The 25,205-nt window shown below is 54.2% G+C and overlaps 2 protein-coding genes across 2 annotated transcripts; both read left to right on the top strand.

Moving 5' to 3' along the window:
* Positions 1-548: 548 nt before the first annotated feature.
* On the top strand, positions 549-3,954 carry LOC122383837. The gene is made up of 3 exons (XM_043370632.1): positions 549-720; positions 1,122-3,446; positions 3,899-3,954. The coding sequence occupies exons 1-3, from the start codon at positions 549-551 to the stop codon at positions 3,952-3,954; spliced, it is 2,553 nt and encodes an 850-aa protein (XP_043226567.1).
* A 12,308-nt stretch (positions 3,955-16,262) lies between these two features.
* Positions 16,263-17,854, top strand: LOC122383838 (ubiquitin carboxyl-terminal hydrolase 37-like). The gene is made up of 3 exons (XM_043370634.1): positions 16,263-16,270; positions 16,631-17,460; positions 17,586-17,854. Exons 1-3 carry the CDS (start codon positions 16,263-16,265, stop codon positions 17,852-17,854), a joined length of 1,107 nt encoding a protein of 368 aa, XP_043226569.1.
* The last annotated feature ends 7,351 nt before the right edge of the window (positions 17,855-25,205 follow it).

Consider the following 25,205-nt stretch of genomic DNA (forward strand, 5'->3'; position numbering starts at 1 on the left):
GCACGGTGGATGCACGCTGTAGTTAGTATTGTATGCTAGATGTTATGCATGTGTCTGATAGAACTGGCACAGGCCGTGGCCCACAGCTGTGGCTGTCGGCCGGCGCCGGCAACTAGAGCTGACCGACGGCTCGAGTTCAGGGCCGCTGGCCGGGGCGCACGGCGCCGGCGAGCCGGGGGCCAGTCGGCCGGAGTGGGAGGCGTGTGGCGGCTCGGTCCCCGCTTGGGAATAGACATTTCTGCGCATTTGTTTACTACAAGCTATTTCGGCTTTGACCTTTAAGACGCGTGACCATGTCAGTGACGGGTGATAACGCGGAGAGGAGCGGCCCGGACAATGAACCAGGGACGGTGTCTGTGCCAGTGACCAGCAGCGCAGGGCTACCGAACCAACCGTTTGACACTCGATTGGTGCCTGAATATGACGGCACGACTGACGTGGTGGAGTGGTGGGAGCGTGCGAGGCTCCTCTGTGAACTGCGTGGTGTCTCGCTCATGTCTGTGGTACCGCTGCGGCTGGCAGGCGGGGCATTCACCGTATGGTCACAGATGCCGGCAGCCAGCCGCGGCTCGCTGGTGGAAGTGCAAGAGACGCTGTATGCGGCGTTCGCCATGGACAGCTTCGCTGCGTATGACGCCTTCTGCTGCCGACGCCTGCGGACCGGCGAATCACCGGATGTGTTCCTCTCTGATCTACGGCGGCTAGCGGTGCTTTTCGGGGGTGTGCCAGACAAGGCGCTCATCTGCGCATTTGTCTCTGGACTACCCGACAGCACCAGACAAGCTATCCGCGCTGGATCCAGGGCTGAGGGCCTCAGCCTGGAGGATGTACTCGCTCGGGCCCGCTCAGTGCTGAGCGACCAACGGCCGGCGGCGGCTCCGGTGGCAGCAGCTCAGGTGGCGGCGGCGGCGGCGGCTGGTCCGCTGGCAGCGGCGGCGCGAGCCCCTCGGACAGAGGGGTGGAGCTGGGCGGCAGAGGAAAGGAGCCGGCGGCCGGTGGCGCCTGGGCCGGGGCGGCGTGAAGATCGGTCGGCTGACGTGCAGCCGTCAACGGCGGTGCGTGGACCACGCCGATGCTGGATCTGCCGAGCGATCGGCCACATCTCCGTTGGCTGCCCTCAGCGTCAGCAGCCGGGAAACAGCGCGGGAGAGGCCGCATCAGCGCCGGCGTCCTCTCCAGGGCGGCAGTAGCAGAGGTTCTGCCGATGGCGCAGCTGCGAGTGGCAGGCAGGGAATGCAGGGCGATAGTGGACAGCGGCTGTACGGAGAACCTGGTGTTCGCACCGTACTGCAGCGACTGGCGGAAGGAGCGAGTCCGGGTAACATCGATGAGTGGGGATCCTTTCTACTGTGACGGAGTTGGAAAGGTGGCTGTGGAAACGGCCTCGGGTCAGGCCGCGGTGGTCGACGTACTGGTGATGAGAGAGAAGCCGCTTGGCGCGGAGATGGTGATTGGTGTCAGTGGAATATCAGCACTAGGTGGTGTGCTGATTGGGTCGCAGCGAGAGGTGAGGTTTTGTGGTGCGGTGAGTCGGCTGTGTGACCAGCTGACTGTGGAGGCGTCGGATTTCGGGGCTCAGTTCGATCCTGTGGCTCGAGCGTGGACTGTAGCCTGGAAATGGCGTGACGGTGCGGCACCAGAGTGCCTCGGCAACGGCGTAGCGGAGTATTCCGTACCGGAGGACGCTAAGGAAGAGTTCGACGCTGAACTTCAGTCCTGGATTGAAAACGAATGGTTGGTGCCGTATGATGAGGATTTGTACGGACCACCGCGAGGACTGATCCCGCTCATGGCTGTTCAGCAGAAAAACAAGACCAAAGTGCGACCCGTCTTGGATTATCGAGAGCTCAACAGTCATGTGGTGCCCCACACCGCCGATGCGGACGTGTGTGCCGCCACCCTCAGGAAATGGCGGCGGCACGGCACCAATGTCGCTATCGTCGACCTGAAGAGAGCATATCTTCAGCTGAGGACGGAGCAGAGCCTGTGGCCGTTCCAGACTGTGATGGTGAACGGTCAGCGGTATGCACTCTCTAGGGTCGGATTTGGTTTGAATGTGGCCCCACTTATCATGAAGGCTGTAGTGCGCGCCGTGCTACAGCAGGACCCGGCGATGGAGAGTGCGGTGCTGCCGTACATGGACGACTTGTGTGTGAATGAGGACATCGTCAGCGCTGAACGTGTGGTGGCCCACTTCGCTCAGTACGGGCTAGAGTGCAAGCCGCCGGAGCGAGCGGCTGCCGGTGCACGCCTGCTTGGTTTGCACGTGCGGGCGGTGGGTGGAGTGCTGCGCTGGGCGCGTGACAACGTCGTAGGGCCACCACCTGTCACGCTGACGCGGCGGAGCGTCTTCGCCTGGTGTGGTCGCCTGGTGGCACACCTGCCCGTGTGCGGCTGGCTTCGGCCCGCCGCCGCCTGGTTAAAGCGGCGGGCTAACGCGGTGACGAACAGTTGGGACCTGCCAACAGACGATGCCACCCTGCGTCAGCAGGTTGACTATGTGGCCAGTAGGCTGGCCCGCGACGACCCGGCTCACGGACGGTGGCATGTTGAAGGCGATCACGCGGTGGTGTGGACGGATGCCAGCTCGATAGCGGCCGGAGTGGTGCTGGAGACGCCGACTGGAGACCCAATCGAGGACGGCTGCTGGCTCCGACGTGACGAGACAGCACACATCAACATGGCGGAGCTGGACGCCGCCGTGCGGGGCATCAATCTCGCCATCGCCTGGGAAATGCGTCGACTGGACCTCCGGACTGACTCTGCTACCGTGCACAGATGGATAAGCGACGCTCTGAGCGGGCGCTCCCGTCTGAAGACCAAGGCCCACGGTGAGATGATCATCAGGCGGCGCATCGACATGGTGAAGCAGCTGGTGGACGAGTTCGGCATCGACCTGTCAGTGACCCTGGTGCCGACCGCCCACAACAGAGCGGACTGCCTGACGCGGGTGCCGGTCGAGTGGGTACGCGGAGACGACCCGAGTGTAGGCGAGCCCGCAGTCGCCGCTGCGGTGGTCGGGCCAGTGACTGATGCGGGAGAAGATGACGCTCACGGGGCTGATGCGGGTGTTGTGGAGGACACTGTCGGCACGCGCGAGTCGTCGGCCATCAGCGAGGTTCATGCCAAAGCTGGACACCCCGGTATTCGGCGAACTCTGTACTTTGCCCGTCGTGACATATCGCCGAGTATCACGCGGAGCCAGGTGCAAAAGGTGGTGTCAGACTGTGACGTGTGTCGGTCAGTGGACCCGGCACCCGTCAAGTGGCGTGGCGGGGAACTGGGGGTGAAGGAAACCTGGACCAGACTCGCCATAGACATCACGCACTACCGAAACCGGTCGTACTTGTCAATCATTGACTGCGGTCCGTCGCGGTTTTGTGTGTGGCGCCCACTGCGCCGAACGGACTCGGCCAGTGTGACGGAGCAGCTGGAGGAGATATTTTGTGAGCGCGGTGCCCCAGTCGAACTTCTGGCAGACAATGACACCGCGTTCCGCAGCAGAGAGTTCTCTGTGTTCGCGGCGGGATGGGGCGTACAGCTCCGATTCAGGGCCGTTCACCGACCGAGTGGAAACTCTATCGTGGAGCGAAACCACCGTTCGGTGAAGGTCATCGCTGCTCGTAAACAGTGCTCCGTGTCTGAGGCCGTTCATTTATATAATGTGACGCCTCGCGATGGTGTATCGGCGTCATCATCACCTGCGAGCGCAGTGTATGCGTACCCCGTGCGTGACCGAGTGCGCCCACCCGGTGGAACCGGTGAGGAGGACCGAGACGATCTATCACGCGAGCCCGCGTCGTACCGAGTTGGGGACGCCGTGTGGGTCAGGAAGCCCGGGTCACGGTGCACGGAACAGTCTGGACGCGGTGCTGTCACCGCCACGGTATCACCACAGGTGGTGGAAGTCGACGGGGTACCGTGGCATGTCAGGGACCTCCGGTCATGTGGTGATGTTTTGCGTACCTGTCCTGATGTGTCTGAGGCAACTTCGCCTGGCTCGCCGCCCGATGACGTGGTGGAATATGTCAATTTGCCACTGTTAGCCGATGGGGGAGAGGGTTCATCACCTGATGTGGGGGTAGAAGGAGAGACGGTGAGTGAGAGTGAGGTCCGACGCAGTGACCGCTCGCGGCGGCCACCTGATCGCCTTCAGTATGAAGAACTGGGTACGCCCCATGCAGATACTAGCGTTAGTGATCCTTGAGGATCAGGAGGGGCTGTAGTTAGTATTGTATGCTATATGTTATGCATGTGTCTGATAGAACTGGCACAGGCCGTGGCCCACAGCTGTGGCTGTCGGCCGGCGCCGGCAACTAGAGCTGACCGACGGCTCGAGTTCAGGGCCGCTGGCCGGGGCGCACGGCGCCGGCGAGCCGGGGGCCAGTCGGCCGGAGTGGGAGGCGTGTGGCGGCTCGGTCCCCGCTTGGGAATAGACATTTCTGCGCATTTGTTTACTACACACGCCCACTCAGGGTAGGTACATGAGATCGAATGCATCAACAAACTATTACAGATGGCCGACCTAGTGAGACCCAACGCAACAGTACTTTTACGATACACAGCACAACCGCACATGAGAAGAAAACAAATGACACAAACCATCTACAGGGTGTCCGGAAAGTCATGGCGCTTTTCAATTTTTCGCAAACAAATGCGGCTGGTTCATGTATATTTAACAACTGGATGAAACAATGATCGGGGACAACAAGAGACATCCTTCCGCCAACTGTTCACTCGATATAGCCGCCGTCGGCGGCGACGACGGCCTCGACGCGGGGGCGGAAGCCCTTGCATGTCTTGACGATGTATGCCGCCTCCAGACCCTCCCACGCTGCCACGATGCGAGCCTTCAGCGACTCCAGGTTGGGATGAGAGGTAGCCTGGACCTCATCCTGCAAGACGCTCCACACGCTGTAATCGAGAGGGTTGAGGTCGGGGGACTGAGGCGGCCACATCTTCTTTTGCCAGAAGTGGTCTGGCCCGCCCAGCTCCTCTGTCAGCTTGGCTTGGACGGCGGCAGCGTTGTGGGCGGGCGCTCCGTCCTGTTGAAACACGAAGTTGCCCTCCGGGTAAGTCGCCTTGATCCACGGGATGACGTGCCTGTCCAGGAGCTCCTCGTAGACCAGCCTGTTGATCTTTTCGTTGGCATCAACGAAGATGATGGGACATTTCTGCCCGTCCGATCCGATGACCCCCAGGACCATCACCTTCTGCGGGTGCTTGTTGACTGGGTCGAATCGAATCCGGGGATCCACTTCGTCAACAGGCTTGTCGGACAAGTAGCGAGAGTTCCTTCGGTTGATCTGAGCGTCGACGTGGAACAGCTTCTCATCGGAAAAGATCCGAACGAAGCTGGAGGTCACTGGGCTCTTTAAGAAGTTCAAGAGCAACTTGCTTTTCTCCAGACGGCGAAGACGCGTGACCTCGGTTAGACGCGGCCTGTTCTGGATCACCCTGGACTTCATCCCCAAATCTTGGTGAATCAGTTCGTGCATGGATGACTTCGGAAAGCCGAACTTCTTTGCCAGTTTTCTGATCGGCTGCCGCGGATTCTCTTCGATTGCCGCTGACACGGCAGCCACGTTCTTGGCAGTTCTGACCGACCGGGGCCTTCCCGATCTGGGGGCATCTTCTAAAGAATCCCCACGTCGGATCTTGGCTTTCACCCGCTGAACCGTTCGCCGAGAAACGCCACATCGTGCTGCGACTTGCGCCTCGGTCATGCCGGACCCGGCCGCCGCGCGCAGACAGCCAGCGACAAGTTGCCTCTTCGTCTGTTTTTCCATGACTGAACGCAATTTCAAGGTCAAATTTACACGGCCCACGGCTGACCGGTCAGTGAGGGGTCACGCCTGCGGTGATTGGCTGATCGTCCACCAATCACAGCGCTCGTTAGACGGCATATAAGAGAAGCGCCAGGACTTTCCGGACACCCTGTACATTACACGTTCAGTTGCACGGTGCACGACACGCCGCACGGTGGATGCACGCCCACTCAGGGTAGGTACATGAGATCGAATGCATCAACAAACTATTACAGATGGCCGACCTAGTGAGACCCAACGCAACAGTACTTTTACGATACACAGAACAACCGCACATGAGAAGAAAACAAATGACACAAACCATCTACATTACACGTTCAGTTGCACGGTGCACAACACGCCGCACGGTGGATGCACGCCCACTCAGGGTGCATAGTACAGGGACCGGTTCACAGCCTGCACTGCCTGGGTCATCTGGGTGGATCCCGGTCTCGTTACAGACCGCGCCTTTACGTTGACCGTATGGTTGAGAGCCTCAACTCTTTGCTGCTGAAATGCTCCCAGCGACCCGAAGTGTCGTACAAGCAGCGGCGTGTGGCACAGCAGATGGACGTAGTTGGGCACTTCATCGGACGCGAAAGATTTCCGGAACTGGCGTGTGAAAGCCACCACTGATGCGTGAAGTTTTTCCGGATCGGGTGAGTCACAGTTGATGTGCTCCCACATCTCGGCAAACTTCTTCATGACGGCCATCACGTCCACACAATGATAATCCACACAATGATGCATATGCATGAACATTACGCAACGTAACTATGCAACTAAGAGTAACTACGCAACGAAATGAAGCAAACACATTGACGGCTCACGTCCTGAATGACACCCATCCGAGGCAGAGACATTGCCGCGACCGTTTGACTAGGTTCCACTGAGACACTAACGATAAAGGGTCTCAGTAACGATTCAGATTGTCTTTTTCAGCCATAAAGTTGTTGAGGCTTAGTATACTCGAAAGTGGAATTCGAGAATGCTACTTTTATTGCTATTTCTATTCTACATTCTATGCTATTTCTCTAAGCAGCATAAAGCCCCTCGCCAAACGTTCAACGTAGGTTGGGGTGCTTGTTGCTAATCATGGAGCGTTTAGGTACTTAATGCTTTCTCCCGAACACTGACATAGTAGTACAAGAGACTCAATGACAAGCTCGTTCGACTTTGTACCTCCGGATTAAATAAGCACAAATATACATCTGCACAAGAAGCACAGCAGCCGCGTCATGCTCTGTCGATCAGCTGCTGGTGCTTTGGGCTGAGGCAGTGGTTTGGCAGCGGGAACTCGGACGCAGACACAGGCGCTGGCCGAGCGAACTCTTGAGTTGGAGTTTGAGCGGCACCGTGTTTCCGTTCGTCCAGACAAAACGGCGATTTAGAGGCTCTCATTGGTGCGCTTCGTCATCACAGCTTTCACAAGTGAATGTCTTGTCACAGTCCAGGCACAAGCTCGCGAATACACCTCACTGACGAACTCTATAACCATCCAGTACACTTATTTGCTTGACCTTGGGCCTTATGACATGTTTTGTACGCAAAGGTGCACATAGGTGGACTCTAGGTTCTCGGCCTTGAGGTCCAGGATCTCTGTGTGTGCAGGTGGTGTTCTTGATGCGCTTTTCGAGCGGTTGCTGGCATATCCGCTTGTGTATCTCTGTGTGTAGGTGGCGCATCAATAATGCGCAACTCGAACGGGTGCTGGCGCCGCCGTTTGTGTGTCTGTTTGCGAGTAGGTGGCGCTCTTGATGCCCCACTCGAGCGAGTGTTCGTTGTCGGCCTATGACCGCGAAAGAATGAATGTTGATTGAATTTGTGAAATATTATGAATGCGAAGGTTTTAATAACTCTAATAGAAAATCGGGAAATCCGTGAATCACGACTGTATCCCCTCCAGACTCGATTGTTCCACTCCGAACACGCGTCAAGAAGACTTAGTGTCAGTTTGTGCTATGCATTGCACTCTGTATTGTATTAGCACAGAAACACACACGGGGTCAATCTTCACCTCAATGCTCCAACGTTTCACTCGTTAAATGTTATTACCTAACACACTTGACTAACTTTAACTTTAACATTACCACATATGGTAACTAACACCGGAAGCTTGACGTTCGCCGCCTCTTCTCCACCGAGTTAAGGCCAAGTAGATCTGGGCCAGTCTGTCACCGCGCCGACCGTGGTGCGTCTCTGCGAACACACAAACACACAACGTGGCGAGGCGACGTAAGCCCAACGGATTACAGGAACACTTATATGCATGCACGCACGTCATCGCATTTTTTAGCACTAACGGGAAGGATGATATAAGTTTTTTTGGCACTGTAGTGTAGTATGAACTGACGCTGGGCCGACGCGGCCGGCAGCCGGCGGTGGCCGGCTGGCCGTGGCCCGGCCGGGGGAGGACTGGTGGAGCGCCGGTCAGCGACGGACGCTCTCGCGTGGCCGAAAATGTGCAACTGCATTATCATTAGTTTAAGTTGTCCTGTGTTTATGTGAACAATATACAGCAGGCACGCACTACGGGAAGAAGTAATCTTTGCCACGGGAGGTCAGGCAATATACTTACTATCCTAAACCAAATGGGTTATTTACTCACATAGTGGCACGTCCTTGAAGCCCGTGTAACTCCCCGACGGACTGGGGTACTTGGCCCTAATGGCCGTCACGGCGCAGGCCGGCAGGGCGCGCCGGTTCCCCCGACCGAGGGCTCCCCACCTGTGAAATACAATAAACAGGGATGTTAGCACGAAAAATGTCATGCTCTTGCTCATATAACGTAAAAACAATAGTTTCCAGCTAGCGTTCAATCAAAACCATTGTTACACACGTCCAGGTAAGAACAGAAATAACCAGAAATGAGGACAACACTTTTAATCTATAACGCATGTTTAGATTGAAAAGTTTGCGCGCAGGAAGTGTCACGTACTGCCAGAGCACGAACTGCCGGTACGCCTGGTACCGGCACTGGCGGTGGGGGCCCTCCAGGTCGGCAGGATCCGGCGCCGCCTCGCCCCATCGGTCGCGGTGGTACTGCACTCCCAGGGTCAGGTGGAATGTGTCCTGGGTTGCCTTCACGAACTCCTGTCCTGTCGTCCAGTACACACATGCTTTGCAGGATACACGCGGCGCACGAGATATCAGTGGCTTTTTGGACACTTGGTCTCCACCTAATGTTGCCTCCGAAGCTTGCCTTTAAGCCTACCGAACGCCTGCTCCACGACGACTCCCAGACAGTTTGTAGTTGGAGAGCCTCTTTTCTCGGGATGTTAACTCACCTGGATTCAACTCACCTGGATTCTGGTTGCGCAGCTTGTTTTCTTGAAAGGACGTAACAAGACACGTAGTGAGCTGGAAAGCTGCATCACCTAGGATAGGGCTGTGGCGGCTGAGAAGCGACATCAAGTACAAACTACGAAGCTATAGCTATTAACTGCATTATAAAAACATTTAACTCTGCTACACCCGACACCGCAACACCGAAAGGACGCGGACAACCCTGAACATAACGCCAACTGAGCTCTTGATTTACATAGCACCTTTGAGCAAAAGCTGACAGGTTGATAACGTCCATATGGGAAACTGATCTGACAGCTATACTGCTTACTGGAAGCTTCGCACAACACGCTGTACTTTGTCCTCGATGTCATCGAGGTTATCAGGTGCCAGATGTCTAATAGGAGTACTGAGGTACTCGAGGAAGCGGGACACCCTGTCCTTTTCTGTGGCCTTTGCTTGCTTCCAGCAGTCCACTAGGTCTCTTTGCCAGGACTGCATCAGCGGCCACGCGCACATCATTGGAATCATCCTCCTCAGGATGTCCCAGCTCGACATCAACACGCTCCACATCCCACTCGTCGTCGTCCAGTACACACATGCTTTGCAGGACACACGCGGCGCACGAGATATCAATGGCTTTTTGGACACTTGGTCTCCACCTTAATGCTGCCTCCGAAGCTTGCCTACCAAACGCCTGCTCCACGACGACTCCCAGAAAGTTTGTAGTTGAAGAGGCTCTTCTCTCGGAGTGTTGACTCACTTGGATTCTGGTTGCGCAGCTTGTTTTCTTGGAAGGACGTGACAAGATACGTAGTGAGCTGGAAAGCTGCATCACCTAGGATAGGGCTGTTATGGCGGCTGGGAAGCGACATCGAGTACAAACTACGATGCTATAGCTAATAACTGCATTATAAAAACGTTAAACTCTGCTACACCCGACACCGCAACACCGAAAGGACGCGGACAACCCTGAACATAACGCCAACTGAGCTCTTGATTAACATAGCACCTTTGAGCAAAAGCTGACAGGTTGATAACGTCCAGATGGGAAACTGATCGGACAGCTAGACTGCTTACCGGAAACTGCGCACAAAATGCAGTAGTGTATCCTCTACTTATGTCATCGAGGTTATCAGGTGCCAGATCTCGAGTAAGAGTACCATTGATTAAACCATTGATAATAAGACATTGGTAATTTTTGGGCCACAGTCAGAACCTCTTCTGAGCTGATAGTGCCTCCACTAGCTTTTGGTACGCTTCCTGGCGCTCCTACAGAAGGAGCTGCACGTTTTGCAGTGCTCGGCTACACTCGGCAATTACAGAGTAGACTCCCTGGAGTGTAACTAGCCGAGTGTTAAACTGCTTAGTGCTTATCAGTCGACAATCCAATTTGAACGAGTTGGTGTTTAAACTATCGGTTTATTGAGCGTTATCCACTAGAGCTAAAACAACAAATTGATTTAGCTACGCCTAAATAAAAGTGATGCCTAATAATGTTAAGGGAGCAACCTGATATTGACAGTGGCCTATATCAGACTTCATATGCAGCCATTTTTTTACATTCCAAAGTTAATTCGATCCCATTCCTTTAAAAGGCATCTAATCTTTACCACCTTCATCTCAGGCATGGTTGCACTTCAATGATTAATTAGAGAATGACATATCTACTTAAGTTTCTGCTGAGTTTTGATATAGCTCTGAGCTCACTAGGCACAAATGGCACGAGAATCTCGATTAACCGGCCAGAAGCTGAAGATTTTTTGATAGCTCGGACTGGAGACTTGTCTTGGTATCAGGAGCCATCAGCTGCGTCTCCATCGCCGCTTTCATCACCGCCAGGCTGTTGGTGAAGGATGTGATCACTGCAGCAGCGTATGGGGCGAACCTCGTATCAGAACATGATTTTGGACGATAGGTCTTCACTTCCAGCTCCACACCCGCATTATGCAGCCGATCCCATCCCGAGGCCAGCGTGAACCGCTGCGGATTCAGGATATGCTGTCTTTCACTTTGTTCAACAATGGCGCCTCCTTCTTGGCAGAAGACTCAGCCAGTTCTATGAGGTGCGCGCGGTCCCACATGACTGGGACCGCAACAGGTCTCGACTTCTCACGCAGGTCCTCCTGTGACACTTTCATGAGATCGACCAGATTTTTAGGTGCACCGATGCTATGGTACTGACCATCAGTGCAAATGACCGCGAGCTGATCAGGCCTGGTCACACCTACTTGGGACAGAGACCTCATCCACTAAAGGGTCAGGAATGAACGTTGTGTATATTAAGTAAAATGAAATTGATTTAGAAATCTATTTCACATCCACGTGTGGCGCAAACATGGAAGTTACAGGCATCAGCGGCTCTGTAAAACGTCATACCGTTTTCCCAGAAGTCTGGTAGTTTCACCTGAGCAGGCTCAGCCGAAGACACGGCTTCAGTCGACGAGAATGTCTGACTACGTTGCGGTTCTCTAGACTAGGGCATCGTTTGAACCAGCGCCGCTGCTGCCGCTGAGCCTCCCTAGTCTCGGTCTACCTGCTCTGGGAGGTATGTAGTGCATTGGCCGCCAGCCGCTGCTCCCGCTGGGACGCCGTCTCGGCCTGCCTGCTTTGAGACATACGCATAACTTTAGTCGTCAGTCGATGCTCTCTTTCAGCGTAAGATGCGTGCTGTCTGCTATGTGACATCCTACGGGCATTGCTGCAGCCTGGAGGCATTCTTGTCCTTAGGCTCCACACGCTGATTTTGCACACGCTCCGCGTTTGAAGAGATTCTTTTTTAAGAGGGACCACCCTGGCCTTCCCCCGTAGAGGAAACGGGTTAAAGAGACTGAAAATGGATTTTAGTTAGGTATGTAGCCAAGAATGATATTTGCCTGGGCTGGTGGACGTCCGCTCGCCAGTTTATTACACGGCTACGATCGTGTATTCTGGTTGGATGTCGGCCAGATATCGATCCCCAATAAGACTGCTGCGGACTGAATAACGGTGTCTTCCGCAACGTCGTAGGACAGGCCTGTCTTTCCAAGAACTCCTGGAATCAGTCTCGCTCTGTCCTAAGATAGGAGGGGTTACTGTTTCCCTGGCAAAGTTCACCACAGCCCGTCTCAGGTTAATATGGTCTGCTAGTTGCACTGACTGGACGATATCAAGCTGTATAAGCTGACCTATCTCACGCCCATTGCGAATCTGATCAAGGAGTGCATGATAGAAACAGTTTCCACCCCCTATCGTCACAGCGTGATACTCAAGCTGTTCGCCAAGGTTGCCTGCTGTCGATATATAGTGGTTTATGATTATATCACTCTTCTGCTCCTTAACTGCCATGCAATAGAGCAGATCAGCACTGGGCGCTGGTTTCTCTCTCACGCCACAGCCTGCTTCCGATCCCTCAAGCAAGTGCTTCCGATCCCTCAAGCAAGCCCAAGACGTGATCGGCTTCCTGTTAGACCGCTTTCAACCTCTGGCTCGCAAGGTCCGAGAGTCGGTGCGTCGTCGACAACAACGACATCGTCCTCGTCGTTCGCGGTGTCTGTCACTACCTCTCCGCGACTCCTCTTTAGAAGCGTGGCCTTTCCCTGGCAGCTCGTTTGAGGGCGTGCAACAATTGAGACGTTGAGCTCACTGACAAGTCTTAAGCACTCGATGCATCGCGTCTTGCTACCAAATGTATCTTCACTTAAGTGAAGCGCGACCATACATAACTCGGTGCAGACCGCAGACGGTCTCGGTTCATCCGTCACAATCAGGGTGGACCAAAAAGGATGGAAACATTTTAAACTCTCATAAAATATGTGTTATTGCATGCAGGTGACTAAAAATGATACCAAACGAGAGTACATTTCTTGGAAATTCATAGTGATATCACTCTCATCTGTTTTCTCTCGTTTTCAGTCTCTCACAGGAAATGTTCGAAGAGGCCACCTTTGCGAGACAGGCAAAGAGCGGCCCGCCCGCCGGCTGACGCGATAGCCCGATGACACGTGTCCTCTGGTATGACTCGCACAGCCTCGGTGATCGCTCTCTTCAGATAACAGAGACCTACATAACCTTCCTTGTAGACCTGGCCCTTGAGATGACTCCACAGGAAAGGAATCTATAGGTCAGATGAGAAGACAGACAGGCCAGTTCCACTTCGGTTCGAGGATGGGAGCGACAACACCGTGGCTGACGACCAAAAGCACTACCAAGCGACGCTTAAGAAGTTGTTGAAGTGAGCCCAAACGAAGTATGGCAGTCTCATGGACCTCATGTGATTTCAGCACGACGATGCGCCTCCTCACATCGCGAAACAACGCTCAAGTGGAGCGAGAACCACTTTGGTGACCGGCTGATATCTCGCAGTGCCTGTCGGAACTGGCCTGTCTGCTCACCTGACCTGACCCCGATGGATTTTTTTCCCTGCGGGGTTATCTCAAGGCCAGGTCTACAAGGAAGGTTATGAAGGCCTCTGTTACCTGAAGAGATTGACCAAGGATGTGCGAGCCAAACCAGCGGACATGTGTCATCGGGCTATCGCGTCAGCCGGCAGGCGGGCCGCTCTTTGCCTGTCTCGCAAAGGTGGCCTCTTCGAACATTTGCTCTGAGAGACTGAAAAGGAGAGAGAGCAGATGAGAGAGATGTCATTATGAATTTCCACGAAACGTACTCTCGTTTGGTATCATTTTAAGTCACCTGCATGCAATAACACATATTTTATGCGAGTTTAAAATGTTTCCATCCTTTTTGGTCCACCCTGTACTCGTCGATAGGCTGTACATCCGAGGCAGTTCTTTCTCTCCCCTGAGATGCATGAGCCAAATAAATATGATTCAAAATGTTCATAGTTGTCCCCGCAGGAGTAACTCCATTCGGAGGTGATGAACGGGGACGTCGGTGGGGGTGTTGTTTTCCTGGCCAGTTCGGCTCCAGCTGCAGTACAGCACAACTGCTTAAAGCAACCACCTTTGGAGACGGCGCCATGAACAAGGCCTTCAGACGGGAGCGCACCTCTACGGGCTCTTCGGCGTTCGGCGTGGTGTCCTCCCCCGCCCCCCAAGCTGGGAAAAGCAGTTTTCAAGGCAGTCTTGATTGAGGTGGGATGTTAGCAGGTACTGCAGCTCGGGCACGGTACGACGCAGTTCATCGTTTAGCCTTCGGGGAGACGCTGTTGTCCGCAGAGTGCCGCGTTAGAACGGCAGCGGTTTCTGCTGTCCGTTGGGGTACTGTGATGTTGTTTTCAGACATGAGAGAGCTCATCCTCTCTACTATCTAGTGCGTGGTCCTGGGCCCCCTTGGTCTCGGCCGTCCTTCCATACGCGGACTGCTCAAGGCTCAGCCGTGGCGTTAAACTGGCCGCGGCTGTTCAGCACGTCGAACCAGGCGTTGGCCGTCAAAACAGCCTCTGCTCGACGGCTCGGTAGCAGCTCGCTGATGGCCGTGCCAACGGTATGTGAGAAGAGCTGTGTTGCCTGACGTGCTCGCTGGTTCAACTGTCAGGTTCCCTGCAAAGAATGTTACAGTCTACATATGATTGTATTTATCACGATACCTAGAGCATTTGCCCTATTGGGGCGTTTGCAAAATGACATAACACGTTTTTAGCTTTCTATGACCTTGTAAAAAATATGGCACGCTAGCCCTGTATGGTTATTAGTTGATCCTACATGTATATTTTGTAACGAACTTGCTACCGGGATTCCTACAAAGTATCGTACAGGGCACCATGTATGGTGTCGGGAGTACCTTACGCGTTGTCGTACAGGGTATTGTATAGGGTGCCATGGACGGTATCGTACAGAGTTTCGTACAGTGCACCACATTCAGTCACTCACCATTTAGGGCCGCGCTGTTCTCATCGTTGATTTTCCGCCTGATGACGTCCTTTACCTGGGACTGCGCCATCTTCAGCCGGTCGACCAGGAACGCTAACAAGAAACAAAAGCCATGGATACATTGTTCAGTTTTGTTTACTTCTGCCAGCCACAATAATTAAACAAATTGTTGCCGAGAGAAATACATGATGCAGGTATGGTTTAACAATAAAATGACGAAGTACTTTAGTCAATAACATAATAATTGGTACATTTAATGGGATGACCTTGTGTTCAAAGCTAAGCTCTATAGATAACAAAAAAAAAAACGTGTTTCGGAGGCGTTCCTTCATCGGCTTACGTGAAGTTTTGTACTGATAAAGCACATCCTATTCAAGTTTTTTTGTTGCTGTTTAACATTTGGACATTTTTAGGAACACCAGGTTATTCCATTACATTTATACAGGTGTGGTTTAATTGAAAAATGTCAACTTATTAAAACAACGTCCAGCCCCACGGAAGAAGCGCTGTTGAGGTTATCGGACTCAAATAACTCCGCGCAGGTGTTCAAGGAGTCGGCGTCCTCTTCCAGTTGCACCGTGCGGCCGCCACTCTGTACTGCGACTAGTGTCGAGGGCGCCATCAAAATGATCCGGAGGCACGCACGAGCATCCACCGCGTCGTGGTTGTTGTTGGAGCCGCACGTGCACCGCAGCTGCGAGAAACAGTTCTCGACGCAGTCCTGATTGACTTGCGACGCCATCAGGTGTCTCAGCTGGCGGTAGGAGGTGTGCAGGTCACCGTAGAGGCCGCGCAGGGACGCGATCCCCGGATGATGCCATGCTGGAATGGCAGGAGCGTCGAACGTCGGGTTGGCTGCTTCGCAGTGGCCTTTCGTGAGTCGCGTATCAGGGCATCCATGCCGGACAGCGCCGCGTCCTGACGCTCCTTTGCGGCTGCGTTGACCCCGAACCCGCAGCGTTCCGGCATGGCGTCGTACGGCTGGCGGCTGTTCGTGGTATCAAACCACGCGTCGACTGTCCTCACAGCGTCCGCCTGAACTGAACGGCGCGGGAGGTAGGCGGCCATGGCCTGAGCCATCGTGGCGGAGAAGGCTCGCGTGGCGAGGTGCACTCTTTAATACGCCTGCCCGCTTGCTTTGAATAAGTTATGGAGGACCTCTTGGCTGATAACTGAACAGTGCTGACTTCAAGCGAAGCGTTTTCAATAAACACTAGATCAGAGTTTCAAGCAACAAGTTTTTTTTTGTAAAGAAAATACGTGTTCACCTCGCACACAATTGGTCATTTTCCCTCGAAAACGTGTCTTGGCCAACTAGCCTTCGTCAGGTTTATAAGCGATTTTATTATGGACACTGATGAAATTGTGAGGTCTGGCAAGGACCAATGACAGGTAGTCTTCTTGTATGTTTCACGGCACCATCATCATCATCATCATCATCAATACATCATCATCGGCATGCTTACAGACATACGATGAGTCGCTCATGGCCACTAGTGCAGAATGTTTTCTCGTCGGAGAAAGATACACTTTTTTATTTTTTTTTTCCTGCAGCAGCAATGTATATTTAACATGTAAGATCCATTACAATATTGCATCGCAGAATTTTTTTCCACAAACGCGATTTACACGCACGCACACGCACACAAGGACACATACACCCATACACACGGAGGAGGTCGGGGCCGTTCCGCCGCCGGTGCCGCTCCCTGACGCGGCCGTCAGGGAGCTACGTGACGGCCACCTGACGCGGCCGTCACGTCGCGACGTGTTCGCCGACATCGATCCGGCGTTCCGAGGCATCGAGATGCAGGACGCCAACGAGTTCTTGCTGCGCCTGCTAGACACCATGAAGGAAGAAATCGACGCGCGGCGGCCGACCGATAACCTTGTGCGAGACAATTTTCAGTATCAGACCGTCGAGAGCTACATGTGCACCAAGTGCCATGAAACGGTGCTGAAACAGCAAGAGAACATATGCTGGTTTGTCAGCGTGCCGCGCCGCCAGGGCACAGAGACGCACACGCTGCAGGACGCGCTGCGGCTGTGCATGCGGCCTGACCGGCGCGAGCTGCTCTGTCAGCACTGCCGCCATGACGACTGCCGCGTCACCACCAAAATCAGCCAGCTGCCCAGGACGCTGATAGTCCAGCTTAACCGGTACGTCTTCCTTGGGGAGGAATCGAAGAAAATCTGCTCCAACGTCGGCATTCCCAAGCTCCTTTCGCTGAACGAACATGTCGCGGACGACGTCACCCGGCCCCCAGAGTGGAAGTGCACAAAGCCTGCCCTGTGCATCCTATCCGACTTCGAGGAGTCTGAGGCGCCCAGCTCGGGTCCGTCGCCGCCGCCCGCCGCCCGTGGACTGTCACCAGTGCCGGCCACCGCCGGCTTGCCGGAGTCCGCCGCCGCCGACTCGCCGGTGTCGGCCGGAGCCGCGGCACCGGTGCGTCCCCCGTCACCGGCGACCGGTGCCGAGCCGCCGCAGCCGCCGCCAGCGCAGGCCGAGCTGGTGGTGCTGGACGCCGACTCCAAGTTAAAACCGGCGCGGACCTGCGAGAGCAAAGACCGCGAGCTCCAGGAAGCCATCATGATTTCGCTGGAGGGAGCGCCGGCCGACGCCTCGGAGCAGGCACACCTATCGGAGCTCTGCGGGAAGACGGCCAGTCTCCCCGCTCAGTGGACCTGGCCGGCGACTTTACCTACCGGCTGGTGAGCGTCGTCAGCCACTACGGCAGCGCCACGCACTCTGGGCACTACGTGTCGGATGTGTACAGCGTCGGCAGGGACAAGTGGTTCCACTACGACGATCGGCGCGTCAGCTGTGTGGACGAGGCCGACGTTCTGGGTGAGGCCGGACACCAGAGGAACGGCTACATCTTCTTCTACCTGCACAAAGACCTTTGCGACCAAGTGGTCAGTGTGGAGGAAGCCGGCGGGGCGCTGTGACGGCCGCGTCAGGGAGCGGCACCGGCGGCGGAAAGATACACTTCTCCAAGGCTCTGGCTGCTGAGGCAGCTTCCGTGCGAATGCCGCCCTGGCCCTCTTTGTTATTTTTGACCAGAAGTGACTTGGTGGCGGCCACCCGTTCGAGCAGGCTGTGTTTGTGAACGAGCATGCAGGAAAAATAAAAATCGTCAGCAAACGAGGAAGAGTCGAAAAAAGACCCGAATGCCTCGTGTGAAAAAGAAAATCTGATGTGTGGGAAACCTAATAAAAATATTTTGCTCACTAATGAGCTACATAAAATGAAAAATATAGCATCAAATAGGTACACAAAGTTCTGGTCACCTCCTCACATTAGTGAAGTCCTAAAGCTTCTTTATTTTCTCCAGCGATGCGAAACACTTGTTCTTGAGCACAGCACACTGAGCGTGCCTCCTCAGCTGCAGGTGGCGGGATCGGCCCATTCCCCTTCGCTAGTCAGACAATGGCTGGTCTTAGGTGCGATATCCCCTGTGATAAAAAGATAAGGTTCAAGTTCAGCTAAAGCAGCATTTGAATGAGTGTTTTGGTTATCGGCTGTCATTAAAAAGAAGAAGAAGAAAAAAACAATTATCGCGCCAAAAATCTGCATTCAGCGTCCAGTTCTTAACTTATTGTCTGTTATCAATTCATTAGACGGGTTGACAAAACAATACCACATTTATAGCAAATGTTTCGTGTCGTCTGACGTGTCATGCCTGATAACTTTTAGTACTATCTGCCCCACTGTTCACTGTCACTTGCACCGTAACTATAGTTTCTTTTATAGTCTGCCGAAAGCCTTGATTTTCATCTTCCACGATGTTGATGTGTCCGTTAAGTCCGAGGGGTAGGCCGAGCCTGTGATGCGCCTAAAATGCGCTGAGCAGGCCAGGGAGTGTCGTGGAGAACATCACGAAGCCGTTATAAACGGGCAACCCGAATCAGTTGGCATCAACATGTCTTTCACCACCTTTGTGAAATCCAGGCGGCTGGAGTACTGGCCCTCGACGGCATGGGCAGCCTCAACGTCGACCGATGGAGCTTGCCGTCCCACATGTAGCGGGAGTTGAACGTGTCGATGGCTTGTCGACAATGGTGAAGCTCCACTGTCTGGTAATGGTCTCCAGTTTCATTCATCTCCACACGCGCCGTTCGGTTCACCCAATCGAATGCACCAACTCTTCATATCGCATCAGGATCATTGTAGCCGCGCTGCACTGCGCCGCACTGCTTGTCCCACACACACACGCGCGCGCGCACGCAAATGTGATTGTGATCACCATTTCTTTATTTTCTCCTGATAGTATATTTTTGGACACGGGAGCACATTACACTAGTGAAGTGAAGGTTGTCGTTTGCTTTCAAAATCACCGTAGCGGGTCTCACGAATATTGCTTGCTTCATTTTGCTCGCTTTGCTCTTTTGGGAGTGTCGCGTGGCGTTGCCCAATGTGTGAAGTTATATCTCTGCTTGCATTTTCAAATGAATATACATTCGTCATCATCTGATTCAAATCATGAAGTGTTTATCGTTTGTTTTCTTCATGACTATTTCATCGTGTTTATCGTGTGTTTTTCTCATGACCATTTCATATGTTGTCATACGTCTTGTTCACGAGTGTTGTGCGTTTCGCGTTGGTTGATCTAGCGTGATAACCTCTTAGAAGGCTATAATGTGTTCACCAGAGGAGGGCCGGCAGACTCTTCCGAAAAGGCGCATCTGTCCGAACTCTGCGCGGTGGGCTACTATTCACTGTGCTCAGTCGCCCTAGACGGCGACTACCCGCTGGTGGAGTCGTGAGTCATTACGGCGGTGCTACACACTCGGGGCATTGCGTGTCTGATGTGTACCTGTACAGTGTGGGCCGTGACCGATGGTACCACTACGACGACCGACGCGTCAGTTGAGCGACCAGGCAGCACCTGAGGTCCAATGATGACTGACATCTTCTGCAGCGCCGCAGATGCACCGATCTCAGTTTCAGCATAGCTCTCAGGGAGCTGTTAACTCAATAAAAATGCTTTATTAATTTATACCGGTTTAAACCGGCTTAAATAAGTAAAAATCACCGGTTGGCATCAATTCAATTTCAGCCGGCTAAAATCCAACCCTGCAGTCCTGAGGACGGGCACCACCGAACGTCTTCTGTTTCTTTTTTTTTTACATTTTTGACCTCACTTCATTTTTTGCTGTGGCCGGAAAACGGTTCCTTCTTGCATATGTCTTGCAATTGTTCCATGCTGGGGTTTCGGTCACCTCGGGCTTTGAATATAGCCCGCAGTCTCATCTCGTCTTGTGCCGACCACTTCACATAGCGCTTAGTTGATCGCTTCTCTGCAATAGTTTTTAGAATTTAGAGCGTTGCGGCTCCACCGTCAGAGGTGAGGGGACGAGCCTTCGGCCGGAGGGACGTCCCTCGGCGTAAACGAACCGTGTGGCCTTCAAAGCTTTCGTTGCATCCTTGCTATTGCGGAATTTAACCTCGATGGCTCCCTGGCGCATGCGGTCGCAGCCGCCCCTTCATTGGAAGGGGATATTGTACTCAAGGGCTTGTCACTGCTCCGGAGGATCAGGATCTTACGGTTTCGCGGTCGCTTGTCGTGCGCCGTTGGCCCGTCGGCCGAGGCCAACGGGGAGGGTCGGCCAGAGCCGAGGCAGTGGTTTGAGTAGGCGATGGAAATTGGTCAGGTTATCTATGCAAGGTCTCCGCCAGCTCGGGCGCCGATGCTCCGCCATCAGAGCTGCCAAGCCATGGGCAGCTGGGAGGCACAATCAGTCCACATCGCAGCAGGTAGTGACTCTCCTCCGTCACTGCCAGTGCTCTATGCATTTCTAGGGCGGCTGCCTCAGACCTATGACCATGTCGGGCAGCAGAGTTACCACCGAACTTCTCAGCCTGATCTAGGGATCTCAGCTTCTTCTCCCAGTCAGGATTTCTATTTTGGTCATATGTGTTCAGCTCACGGGACAGAGATGCTGTCACCCTGGGACCCCTTTCACTCTTCCACTGCGGGGAGCCCATCGGTAGGCAATGGCATGCTATTCTCGGCTCTCGCAGACTCCTCTACGCTCATCCTGATTTGTTGAAAGCAGCAGGAATATCACTTGGTGCATTATCAGCAAACTGACCATGCATGGTCTGTTCTATGACTGAACGAATACTCACCCGTGTGTGGTCAGGAGTGGAACCGAGCTCCAGGCCAGAGTCTTCCGTGGCGTGCGATGTGCCGCAGCGGCACTGCACTTTGACTGTTGCCTGTCGCCAGTCTCACCCCCAAGGCAACTTATATAGCATTTGTATTGTTCTTGAACGCCCGAAATGTTTTCGCTGCATGCGACCGCGGCCGCGGCAGCTGACCCCTTTGAGGTCCCGGTGGCCGCCGCGCCCAGGGTGGAGGGAACCTGGGAGCCTTGGGATCCTCCGTCCGACTCAGTCTCAGCGCCAATTTGGCGGGAAAACACCTACGACGCCAGCAGGTCGCGCCCCTGACGGGTCTCTGTGGTCTCTGTGGTCTCCAGATCATTGTGGACCGGAGAATGAGGGCGGGTGGAGCGGACTTGAGAGCCTTGGGCTCCGGAGTCAGCCTCGGTCGTGACGCCGACAAAGTCGTAAAACGTCTGCGACGCCAGCATGTCGCGTTCCCTACGGGTCACCAGTTCATAGTGAACCATCGACGTCTTTGGGGAGTGACGGCGGAACGAGCAGAGGTCATACCTTACTTGGCTGGTGATTTTGCCCTCTCTGTAAAGCCGCTCGACCGTAGTCACGTGCCAGCGCCGCAGCTGGGCAGTGGGCACCCATGAGCTGCGCTACAGGTTCCCCAAAGATGCGCGACACCTCTTCTGACTGCAGGGAGGGATACCTGAGCAGCCCAGGGAAGAAGGCGTTGCTGCTCCTGGCGCCCTTTAGGTGTTTCCGCACATGACTGAGATAGAACTCGGCGAATTTTGCCTCAGAAGGCGGGAAAATCGCGGTCGCGGGGCCGTACATTGCGGCCTCTTTGCCCGCAAGCCGAACGGCGGCCAGGCTCCCGTTAGGGTAGCGTTCGGCATTTTTGAACTCGTCCACAGTCAGTTCTGCGTACACTTGTGTACGCTGACCATGCATGAGACCGACACTTACGAAGAGAACCTGCCGGAAAGTAACTGCATCGCTCGCGAGGTCTAGATCAGAGTCCTGCTCGTCAAGGTTCGCGAAGGCATCATTTTCTCGCTCATCCATAGGTGCGCCGCTCGCCGCGCTGCAAGCCGTCTTTCGGACCCGATGTGTCTTCTCGGGGCGAGCGCTGATTTCCCCGCCTTTGAGCGTTTCTGTGATGATGGTTACCAGGTTCGTCCATTGCATCGCTAGGTCGTCCCCCAGGAGGAAGACCCGACGCGGGATGATGGCCAGGACATGTTTGATTGCGTTTAGCATCAGGTACCCGGTCGACGTGTGGCGTTTGAACACCGTTTCCAGGACGTTCCTGACCTTTTCGACTTTCTGAGGCGAACCTAGGAGGTGCCTGAAGTCGAAGGCCTCAAGTCCGTCGTTTTTTGGACAAGAGGCCCGCGCGCATGAGAAGAGTTCGCAAGTGATACCTGTAATTACGCCGAGTGGCATCCGGCATGTTTTCGGACATGATTTCTGCCGTCATGTGGCGGCTGTAAGGTCCTATGCGCGATACGGAGTGGGCCAGGACCCGTTCCGCATGACTCGAGTACTTTTTTGTTGTCGCTTTGGAGGTGGCGACGCGAGGCGCTTTGCTCCTCTGATGTCCCCGCCCCTCATCGCTGGGGGCGGCACCGCCGCTTGGGTCGCCAAGATCGTCAAGATCGTCATCGCCCGGAGGGTCGCCACGAGCGGTGGGAGCCGACCGGGACGGCGTCGATGGCGCCGACGCCATAGATGCCTCGCTTTCGCACTCGTCGGCGTGTTCGTCGGCGGCTCCCTTGGGCACTCTTCGAGGTAGCCCAGTAGCCTTCGCGGCGCGCTTCGAGGTTGAGACTGTCATGAGAATGGTGTTTATGACTTTTTTGTCTCGGTTGTGACGTCATGACCTTTGTGAGCTTTTGCTTTTTTGATGTGTCGCTGTACGCATTTGCGGACCCCGTACTTTTCTGTTCGATAAATGCTCGCCTCGCAGGAGCAAGTTACTGACTCCTCGGCGTTTGGCGCACACCAAGTTTGAATGTCGGCAAACCCCTTGCGCTCCACCTTTAGGGGGCAGCTGTCACACCCCCGCACGTGCAGTACCAGAGCGCGCCTCGTGATCATTCGGCACGCCTTCGGGCACCACAGGAAGCCTCGTTTGATCGCCCACCCGGACGGGGGCACCCAGTCAACCAGTTCCCCCGCCCCGTCCTGACTGGGAGGTGCGCGAGAGTGAGTTCGGCGCACAACCTCACGACGCACCTTTTTCGGTGGACTGGCCTCACCATCCGACTCGTTGCCGGACTCACTCGACTCAGTACGAGGCACCTTTTTCGGTGGACTGGCCTCACTATCCGACTCGGTGCCGGACTCACTCGACTCAGCGGCCTGGATGTCAAAAGATGGGTCGGCAAAGATGTCATCATAGACGACCCAATCGTATTTTTCTTTAAGCTGGTGGTCACTTGGTGGTCCCAGCGCTCGTGGAATATCATATTCTGGGACATCGTCGTCAGACTCGCTATCAGAGGACGGGCGGGTCTCCGGCGGAGGGAGCCCTGACGTCGACGGTTTGTTTGGATCAAAGTCCGGGGTCATCTCTCCAGCAGCGCTCCCTAGCTTGGAGCTCTCCATATCCAAGATAGGGGTCCGGGGCGAGTTTTCAGACATAGTGATACACCACACAAAACACAAGACAAAACTCAGAACTCACTCACGCAACTCACTCACAAAACTCAAACACGGAACAGACACAGAAGCACAGACAATTTTTTCAGCTACATTCTGTTTTTTGAATCAACAAAATCGGAGCACAAACAACAGAGATACTGACGAAACAACACACGCACACAGACAGCAAGCACTATGCAGCAAGACACGACAGGGAGCACGTACCTCGCGGACGTCTCGGAGCCGAAAGAGGACGCCGCTCTGCTGCATCCCCTTATAAAACCTCGCCTGCTGAAGCTTCCAGAAAGCATGCGCAGAACGCAGCTTCCGGTTTACTAACGCGCCACATCCGGTTAGTTGTATAGGAACACTGTATAGGAAGGGTGGTTGATGTTAAGCACTGATGACGTCACTTGGTGACGTCATCATATATGACCTCGATTGACCCGGGAAAAATCCCTAGATCTAGGGGTAGCTGCTGTCTAAGAGTATGCTGCACAGCCATGCTTTGTCGCTTGGGGCCCTAGGTTTTACACCAGTGTCCCTTTTCACCGGAGGAACTGCTTTCACTGAACAAGGTCTTCATCTTTAATGGTTTTGAGCACTGTTTTGAGGGGCATTATGCAAATAATAAGAGGCATCAACCCTACTCTCGTATTAGCCGAGAAGATAAACACCAATCAGAAACGAAATACAATATGGGGAGAATTTGGCTAAACGGCTGCTAAAGGCACAAAGCCGGAAGCTCCCGATACTGTATTTGTTTGTTTTTGCCTGCAATGTAGCAGGCGACAAATGCCAGTGTCTCCCACTCCAGTTGCCCATCTCCAGACACCCCCTGATCAGATCGATTCACCGCCTCCCAGACATCTTCAGACGTCCTCTACGGTGTTTGGCGTGGTGTTCCTCTCTCTCCCCCCCCCCCGGCCTTGAAGCTGGGAAAAGCAGTTTTCCAGGCATTCTTGGTTAAGGTAGGATGTTAGCAGGTACGGCAGCTCGGGCACGGTACGACGCAATTCATCCTACAGTCCTCGAAGAGAGAGACGCTGTGGTCCTAAGAGTGCCGCGTTAGAACGGCGGAGGGTTGTGCTGTCCGTTGCGTTGCGTGAAACCGAAAATGCGTTCGTTAACCTTACGCCTTGCGGACGTGACATACACGAGGAAAAACACTTGTGCCAGCATGAAATTCAAGAGCCCTGTGCCAGCATTCAAGGGCTTGGCATGAAATTCAAGATGTTCGGTGAGCGCATCTTCATCGGCCGTTTTTTTCCACTCTGTAGACTCATCCCCTGACGGTCAGCCTCACCCATGAGATGAGCGTCATAACATATAAGATAATGTGTATTAAAACAATGCATATAATCCAGATAGACCACAACTATACATCATCAATAGGGTGTCCCAAATTTCATGAAGTTTTCCAATTCACTTAGGATACACCGGGATCCCGTTCCTTGGTTCATTTGAACCTCACACACCAATTTATAGAGTAAACTACCAGTAAACAAGGTTGCCGCTAGTGCTCTGAAG

This window comes from Amphibalanus amphitrite, unplaced genomic scaffold (genome assembly GCF_019059575.1).
Source record: "Amphibalanus amphitrite isolate SeventyFive unplaced genomic scaffold, NRLGWU_Aamphi_draft 000174F_arrow, whole genome shotgun sequence".
Taxonomy (NCBI): domain Eukaryota; kingdom Metazoa; phylum Arthropoda; class Thecostraca; order Balanomorpha; family Balanidae; genus Amphibalanus; species Amphibalanus amphitrite.

Coding starts and splice junctions, on each gene's coding strand:
- LOC122383837 (XM_043370632.1), top strand. CDS start 549: ATGCCGGCAGCCAGCCGCGGCTCGCTGGTGGAAGTGCAAGAGACGCTG. Junction 721..1,121: donor GCTAGCGGTGCTTTTCGGGG/GTGTGCCAGACA, acceptor GGCTGCCCTCAG/CGTCAGCAGCCGGGAAACAG. Junction 3,447..3,898: donor GCAGCTGGAGGAGATATTTT/GTGAGCGCGGTG, acceptor GTATCACCACAG/GTGGTGGAAGTCGACGGGGT.
- LOC122383838 (XM_043370634.1), top strand. Junction 17,461..17,585: donor GTTAAAACCGGCGCGGACCT/GCGAGAGCAAAG, acceptor CTCCCCGCTCAG/TGGACCTGGCCGGCGACTTT.